Raw genomic sequence first — 9473 nt, 5'->3', positions numbered from 1 at the left:
GCAACCAAGCCTCATGTTCGCTTCAGCTGCCTGGCTGCCGGCCGCCATCTTTGTTGGCAGTTAACTTGCATATCACCCTGATTAGCCAATGGGAAGCGTAGCGGAGGTATGGTTAATTACCATGTTTGTCTATTATTAAATAGGATGTTCAACATCACTAATCACCAGAGAAAAGCAAATTAAAACCAAAATGAGATATACCTTACACCTGTCAGAATAGCTACCATCAACACACCAACAAATGACAAGTGCTGGAAAGGATTTCGAGAAAAGGGAACCCTAGTACACTGCTGATGGGAATGCAGACTGTGCAGCTAGTATGGAAAACACTATGGAGTTTCCTTAAAAAATTAAAAATGAAACTGCCATTTGAGCCAGTGATCCCACTTCTAGGAATATATCTTAAGAAGACTGAAAACATGAATTGGAAAGAATATATGCACCCCTGGGTTCAAGGATATCTTGGGTTTTATCCTCATAGATATCTTGGGATATAATACTACTACTATACATGTAGACATAATCCTTCCATATTTTTCCTTCACGTTTCTATACTTCTTTATGTTTCCACACACAAAACCTAAAGAAACAATACAAGAAAGCAAACCAGAAACTGCTGCAGCACCTTAGAGTTATCTAAGAAGCCCCACAATTTTTAAATATTTTTTTAATTTTTCAATTACAGTTGACATACAATATTGTATTAGTTTCAGGTGGACAACCCAGTAATTAGACAACTATATAACTTACTAAGTAATAACCCTGATAAATCTAGTTAACTCATTTGACATCATACATAGATACTACAACATTATTGACTATATTCCCTATGCTGTACTTTACAACCCCATGACTATTCTGTAACTACCAATTTGTATTTATTAATCCCTTCACCTTTTTTACCTGTCCCCCAAACCTCCTCCCATCCAGCAACCATCAACATATTCTCTGTATCTATGAGTCTGTTTCTGTTTTGCTTGTTCATTTATTTTGTTTTTTAGATTCCACATATAAGTGAAATGATCTGGCATTTGTCTTTTTCTATCTGAATTATTTCACTCAGCACAATAACCTCTAGGTCTACCCATGTTGTTGGAGATAGTGAGATATTTTTATGGCTGAGTCATATTTCATTGTATGTATGCACCACATTTTTATCTATTCATCTATTCATGGACAATTATGTTTCTTCCATATCTTGGCTATTGTAAACATAGCTGCAATGAACAAATATATGTATTTAGCCTTTCAATTTAGTATCTAGGGTTTCTTCAGATAAATACCCAGAAGTGGAATTGATGGGTATTTCTGAGTCTCTTATTATAGCCTTTGTTTTAAAGTTTATTTTGTCTGGTATAAGTATTGCTACCCCAGCTTTCTGGGTTTTTGTTGTTGTTGTTGTTTGTTTCCATTTTCATGAAATATTTTTCCATCCCTTTACTTTTCATCTGTATATGTCTTTCAATCTGAAGTCTCTCATAGACAGCATACGTAAGGGTCTTGTTTTGTTATCCATTCAGTCCTATATGTCTTTTTTGATTGGAGCATTTAACCCATTTTCATTTAAAGTGATTATTGATAGGTATATATTTATTACCATTTTATTCTTTCTAACTATGTTCCTCTTTTTTTCCTTTCCTTTTCTAAAAGAAAACCATTTAACCTTTTTTATCATACTGGTTTGGTGGTAATAAACTCTTTTAGCTTTTAGCTTGTCTCGGAAGCTCTTTACTTCACCTTCAATTTTTAATGATTATGTGAAGTTATCCCAGAAGCTCCTTAAACTATCCTCATTTTTGAAATTCCTTTTCTTTCTTTCTTTTCTGTTCTTATGTGGTATTCTCTGCTTCATCTACTCTACTATTGACTCTCTGTAATGTACTCTTTATTTCAGTTATTGTATTCTTCATTTCTGACTGGTGCTTTTCTATGTATCTCCTTGGTATGTTTTCTATCTCTTTGTTGAAGTTCTTACTGAGATAATTGAGTATCCTTATAACCAGTGTTTTGAACTCTGCATCTGATAGATTGCTTGTCTCCATTTTGTTTTGTTCTTTTTCTGGAGTTTTTTTCCATTTGGGATATATTTCTTGATCAAGTCATTTGGCTTCCTCCTGTGTTTGTTTCTATGTATCAGGTAGAGCTGCTATATCTCCTGGTCTTGATAGAGTGGCCTAATATAGTAGGTTTTCTGTAGGGCACAGTGGCACAGCCTCCCCATTCACCTTACCTGGGCACTCCAGGCGCACACCCCCCACCTTGTATGGTCTGTGTGCACCTTTCTGTTGTGGTTAAGCCTTGATTGTTAATGGTACATCAAGGGGAGGGATCTATCTCCAGTCCAATTGGTAGCAAGGACTGGCTACAACTACCATGGAGAATCTGTTGTTCAAGGGCTGACCCCACAGAGCAGAACTGGCTTCAGCAGGGCTATGGTGCTCATTGAGTCTGTCCCTTAACTGTGTTGCTTGTGGAAATGGTTTGGTGGTGCTTTGTTGAAGTCTGAAGCTCTCTACAAGGTGTGATGGCTCTGGGGCCTCCGGAGAAATACAGGCAAGGTCAGCCACCACCCGTGCCCTATCCAGGGCCACTAGGCATGAGCTACAAAGTGATCTGCAGATGGCTGCTAGTTTTGCTGGGTTCGGAGGTGCCCAAAAGAGGCCAAGCTGCAAACCAAGGCCAGTTGTAGCTAGTGCTGGGCCTAGGGCTGCTTAGTAAGCAGTCCAAGGCATCCAAAGGCGAGATGTTACTTGAGAGATTTTAGGAAAGTCCACATCATGAGCCAATAAAGGCCATTTGAATGGAAAAGCAGCTTTTGTAGGCCTGCAAATTGAGTGAGGTAGAGTCTCAGGGAATCACCAGGCCAGGGCAGGTTGATAGAGATTCAAATATGGCATCTGCCTGCCAACTCTGTGTGGGGAGGGCTTAGGAAAGGAATAATGGTTTCTGTCAGCACTTCTGTCTGGGAAAATGCTGTCCCCCCAGCCCTTGATAGACAATTCAGTTCCATCCCATATATTCCTGGTGCTTTTCAAGTTGTTATTGCAGTGCTAGAGTTCGGAGTGAGTGAATCCAAGTAAGTCCATGTGCAGGCCCTAACATTAGGAGGAACTTCGGGGACTCAAGCAGCCTCCTGTCTTACTCAGCCACAGTCCCCACTAGTTTTCACATCCAGAATTTATGGGAACTTCTCTTCCCAGCATTGGGACCCCTCCCTCATCAGGGAGGACCTCCACATCCGAGATATCCCTTCTGATTTGTAACCCACACATGTGAGTGTGGGACCAGCCCATTCCACATATTTACCCCTCCTACTAATAAATATGAGGCCTCTTCTGTATATCCTTAGTTATAAGGATTTCTGTTTAGCTAAACTTCAGGCAGTTCTGAATGATGGTTTTTTGTACTTTTGATGCGGTGTGGGAGAAGGTGTGCACAGTATTTACCTACACAGGCATCTTGAACAGAAACCCACTCTAAAGGTGTTGTTGTGGTTTTTAAATGTGGATGTTATGGTGCATGATTAAGTGTTGCAAAATGCTTACATTTGGCCACACTACTCAATTATTTAATACTAGAGGCCCGGTGCATGAATTCGTGCATAGGTGGGGTCCCTCGGCCTGGCCAGTGATCGGAGCTGATCTGGGGGCCAGTGTGCTGGGGGACGAGACCATGGGAGGTTGGCCCCCACAGCAAGCAAATCAACGGCCGGTTCCGTGAGGAATCGGGCTCCCTCCTCCCTCCTGTCTCGGTCCGGGGTGCGGGTGAACCAGATTTGGGGCTATCAGGGCACCAGCAGCAAGGTCTGGGTCAGTGTGCGTCACAGCTACCAGCTGGTCATTCCAGTCATTCGGTTGTAATGGTCACTTAGATATATATATATAATTTACTACTTTATTTTTATTTATTTAATTAATTAATTTTCTATTTCTAGTTGGAACTATACCTAACTGGAACTATTCCTAATTGGATGTGTTTGACAGTCCTGACCTTATATTTGACACCTGTGTAGGATCACTACTTCTCTAACTGATTAAGTAGAAAACGTCCTGGTACTACTTCTGCTTCCTCATCTGGTAAGGAAACATTATTTGGTAACCACCATTAGTACAGTTAAGAAAGAGTATTTTCCTTCAATTTATGTTGATTTCATGTTAAAACATACATCCTATGGTTTTAAGTAGTTAGTAAAAATTTGCTTCCAGTCCATTTGACTTTGTTGTCTACATTTTGAAATTTATAAGCTTTATAAAAATTGCAAAGTGGATAAAATTAGGAAACAAATTTTATGCTGGATACTTCTATTCTCTCTATTTGGTTTAATGAACTGGGACACACATTATATAATTGCAAAGAATACAATAAAATACAATAAAATGCATTTAAGATGTATTTGAAAACCTTAATTGATTGGTATTTTAAATAAAGGTAAATATTTGGTCTAGAAATGTCTTTCAGAATGTTTAAAATTTAGTCTATTTTTTATAGCATTCTTTTGGTTTTCATAAATAATATAATTTAAATACATCATTTTTTAAGTTTTAAAATACAGATGTTACCAATTATAAATATTGAAAATGTATAATAAAACATTTAAATATATATTTATTCCTTTTTTAATATAATAAGGCTTTTCAGGTACTGTATTCCATTTTCAGTCACTAAAATTTAACTAACCTCTATAATCCTCAATTTTTCTAGTTCACTTTCCAGCATCAATTTCTTCTCTGATAACATTTGGAAATCATTTTGCATCTGTTTGTATTTCTAAAAACAAATATTATAATTTTAGTAACAATGAAAAGCAAAATATCAATATAGAGAATTTATTTGAGTACTTAATTATTAAAGTAAGAAAGTCTTCATTAAATCATGAAAAGAATGAACCATTGGTACTAATCTGTAATGGGAAGTTGTAATTGAGGCAGAAATAGGCAAAAGGAACTAGAAGTGACAATGAATTAAAGTTTAGAAAACTAAAGGATATTACAGTTAAGTATTCATAAGTGAAGTATTTCTGAGAGATAATAAGGTCTAGTAAAATAAAAAAAAAATAAAAAAAAGCTTTCCAGCTCACATATGTATAGAAATCTTTTGAATAAACTAATTAATCATTGGATCTTTAAGATGACATATTCTGACAATTTCTAGAATCCATTAACAACAAGGACAAAGTACAATTTCAAATTGAGAGTGCCATACTTACAGTTTCTAACAAAATTTTATCATTCCTAGTTCTGAAAAAAAATAAAAATATATATAATTTTATGTTTTATTTATGTGACATACTTATACATATTCTTTGTAAAATAATTTAAGTATAACAGATAAGATTAGACTATACTTTGACTACCATTCCAAAAATTCAATGCTCTCCCCAGAGGGGTGGGAAAACTTTTTTCTGCCAAGGGCCATTTGGATATTTATAATATCATTCGTGGGCCATACAAAATTAGCCTGCTATATTTGGTCAAACATTTAATTAACTCACCCCTAATGTCTTCGCAAGGCCAGACCACATGATTTTGTGGGCCTTATACAGTTTGAGGGCCAGACATTACGCCCTTGCTCTGGAGATATTAGATTGCTGTATATCTTTCCAGAACTGTTCCATGAATTTGTAAATACTGCGTGAACCTATTAGATTCTACAATTTTTGTTATTGGTTTGGATGTCCCTTGTATTTTTTCACATAAATGACATCACTAAATATTCTCAACTTATTTTTTTTCACTTAACACAATTTCTGGGATCTATTTATATTGCTAAACATATATCAACTCATTTATTTTAAATACCAGTTCTTTCTTCCTTCCTTCCTTCCTTCCTTCCTTTCTTTCTTTCTTTCTTTCTTTCTTTCTTTCTTTCTTTCTTTCTTTCTTTCTTTCTTTCTTTCTTTTTTACTTAACAAGATACATTATATTTCATCCTCATCCAAAGATATGTTTATTGATTTGAGAAAGAGGAGAGAGAGAAGAGAGAGAGAGAGAGAGAGAGAGAGAGACCAGTTTGAGAGAGATACATCATCCATTGGTTGGCTCCCATATGCACCCCAACCAGGGATCAAACCTACAAAGTATGTGCCCTGACCAAATATAGAACCTGCAACATTTTAGTGTACAGGATGACACCCAAACCAACTGAACCACCTGGCCATGGCTCCAACAAGATACATTTCTTTAAATTTACCTTTATTGTTAAAAGTAATATATAATATATATATTTACCCTTTTTTCCCCCCACTGACCCCCTACTAGCCTGCCCCCATGACATACCCCAGGCCTTCACCATACTATTGTCTGTTTCCAAGGGTTATGCTTATCCTATATAATAAAAGCCTAATATGCAAATTGTCCCTTCAACCAGGAGTTTGACCAGGGAGCGGGGCCAGCCACCAATCACTTGTGGCCCCTCCCTCTGGCCGGCCCCGCCTCCAATCAACCCCTCACCCACCCCAGTGGATGGTGGCACCAGCTGGCCAATCTCCCACATCCCCTCCCCCCAGCCAGCCCAGCCCAATCAGCCCCAATCGGGATGGCCTGGCCAGATCCCACCTGTACACAAATTTGTGCACCTGGCCTCTAGTATACATATAAATTCTTTGTTTAATCTCTTCCCACCCACTGACCTCCACCTTCCTTCTGAGATTTATCAGTCTGATCTTTGTTTCTATGCCTCTGGATCTATTTGTTCATCAGATTTTTTTTTGTTTATTAGACTCCACATATGAGTGAGATCATGTGATACTTGTCTTTCTCTGACTAGCTTATTTTGCTTAACATCATCCTCTCCAGACCCCTTCATGCTGTCTCAAGGTGTAAGAGATCCTTCTTTTTTACTGTTGCATAGTATTCCATGGTATAAATGTGCCACAGCTTTTTTATCCACTCATCTGCTGATGGGCAGTTGGGCTGTTTCCAGATCTTAGCTATTGTAAATTGCACTGCTATGAATATAGGGGTGCATACTAGTACATTCTTTCTGATTGATGTTTCAGGTTTCTTAGGATATATACCTAGAAGTAGGATCACTGGGTCAAGTAGAAGTTCCATACTGTTTCCCATAGTGGCTGCACCAGTCTACATTCCCACTAGCAGTGTACTAGGGTTCCCTTTTCTCCACATCCTCGCCAGCACTTGTCATTTGTTGATTTGTTGATAATAGCCATTCTGACAGGTGTGAGATGGTACCTCATTGTTGTTTTGATTTGCATCTCACAGATGATTAGTGACTTTGAGCATGTTTTCATATGTCTTTGGCCTTCTCTATGTATACTTTGGAGAAGTGTCTATTTGGGTCCTTTGCCTATTTTTAAATTGAATTGTTTGTCTTCCTTTTGTTAAGTTGTATGAGTTCCTTATATATTTTGGAAATTAACCCCTTATCAGATGTATCATTGGCAAATATGTTCTCCCATATAGTGGGCTCCCTTTCATTTTGTTGAAGGTTTCCTTTACTATGCAGAATCTTTTTATTTTGATGTAGTCTCATTTGTTTATTTTCTCCCTTTGTTTCCCTTTCCTGAAGAGATATATTAGCAAACACATTAATACAAGAGATGAAATTGAAACAGTAATTTAAAAAAACTCCCAGCAAACAAAAGTGCTGGTTCAGATGGCTTCACGGGGGATTTTTACCAAATATTCAAAGAAGAACTAACACTTATCATGCTCAAACTATTCCAAAAAATCCCAAGGAAGGAACACTTCCAAGCTCTTTTTATGAGGCCAGCATTATCCTAATTCCAAAACCAAATAAAGATGCTACCAAAAAAGAGAATTACAGGCCAATATCCCCAATAAACATAGACCTAAAATCCTCAACAAAATGTAGCAAATTGGATCCAGCAATATATTAAAAAGATGATACACCATGATCAAGTGAGATTTATTTCAGGGCTGCAAGGCTGGTACAATGTCCACAAGTCAATAGATGACATAAACAAATTGAAAGACAAAAATCACATGATCATATCAATAGACACAGAAAAAGTATTCAACAAAATCTAACACCCATTTTTGATAAAAACTTTCAGCAAAGGGGATTAGAGGGATCATTCCTAAACACAATAAAGGCCAAATATGACAACTCTACAATCAAATCATATGCAATGGGCAAAAACTAAAACCATTTCCCCTAAGAACAGGAACAAGACAGGGATGTCTGCTTTCACCACTCTTATTCAACATAGTACTGGAAGGCTTAGCCACAAGGATCAAATAAGAAGAAGAAATAAAAGTCATCCAAATTGGAAAGAAGAAGTAAAACTGTCATTATTTGGAGATGACATGATATTGTACATAGAAAACCCTAAAAACTCCACCAAACAACTACTAGATTGAATAATGATTTCTGCAATGTAGAAGGATACAAAATTAACACCCAGAAATCTGTGGCATTTTTTTATTATTTTTAAATATATATTTTATTAATTTTTTACAGAGAGGAAGGGAGAGGGATAAAGAATTAGAAACATCGATGAGAGAGAAACATCTATCAGCTGCCTCCTACACACCTCCTACTGGGGATATGCCTGCAACCAAGGTACATGCCCTTGAATGGAATCGAACCTGGGTCCCTTGAGTCTGCAAGCCGACACTCTATCCACTGAGCCAAACCGGTTAGGGCCTGTGGCATTTTTATACGCCAATAATATATTCTCAGATAGAGAAATGAATAAAACAACCCTATTTACCATTACAATAAAAATATTAAGATACTTATGAATAAACTTAACCCAGGTAATAGAGATAAAAGACCTGTATTTGGAAAACTACAGGACACTGAAAAAAGAAATAGAGGAAGATATAAACAAGTGGAAGAATATACTGTGTTCATGGATTGGTAGAATTAACATAATTAAAATGTCCATACTACCTAAAGCAATCTACAGATTCAAGGCAATCCCTCTTAAAATACCAACGGCATATTTCACAGATTTAGAACAAATATTCTAAAAAGTTGTATAGGACCAAAAAATACCCCAAATACCCACAGCAATCTTGAGAAACAAGAACAAACTTGAAGGGATCACAATACCAGATATAAAACTATACTACAAATCACTGTAATCAAAACAGCCTGGTACTGGCATAAGAATAGGCATATAGATCAATGGAACAGAACAGCGACACAGAAATCAACCAAAACCATTATGCTCAATTAATATTTGAAAATAGAGCGAAGAGAATATAATGGAGTAAAAACAGTCTCTTGAATAAATGATGCTGGTAAAATTGAACAGATACATACCAAAAAGATAAATCTAGACCACCAACTTACACCATTCACAAGAATAAACTCAAATGGATAAAAGACTTACATGTAAATGATGAAACCATAAAAATTCTAGAAGAAAACATAGGCAACAAGATTCATTTTTATTTTTTTTCTTTCTTTTTATTAAATGTACTAGAGGCCCGGGGCAGAAAAATTTGTGCACTCGGGGGGGGGGGGGTCCCTCAGCCTGGCTT

General features: G+C 36.9%; 1 protein-coding gene across 1 annotated transcript in view; it reads right to left on the bottom strand.

Moving 5' to 3' along the window:
* CCDC7 (coiled-coil domain containing 7) overlaps positions 1-9473 on the bottom strand; it is a 170974-nt gene that overhangs the window by 46688 nt on the left and 114813 nt on the right. Inside the window, exons 10-11 of the mRNA XM_005885883.2 lie at positions 5207-5237; positions 4678-4767 (exon numbers count right to left, since the gene is read on the bottom strand). Of these exons, the coding sequence (XP_005885945.1) occupies positions 4678-4767; positions 5207-5237 (121 nt within the window). The remainder of the gene's footprint in view (positions 1-4677; positions 4768-5206; positions 5238-9473) is intronic.

Source organism: Myotis brandtii, unplaced genomic scaffold (genome assembly GCF_000412655.1).
Source record: "Myotis brandtii unplaced genomic scaffold, ASM41265v1 scaffold933, whole genome shotgun sequence".
NCBI lineage: Eukaryota > Metazoa > Chordata > Mammalia > Chiroptera > Vespertilionidae > Myotis > Myotis brandtii.
Note: the sequence above shows the minus strand (reverse complement) of the source record. Positions and strands in the feature narration are given on the sequence as shown.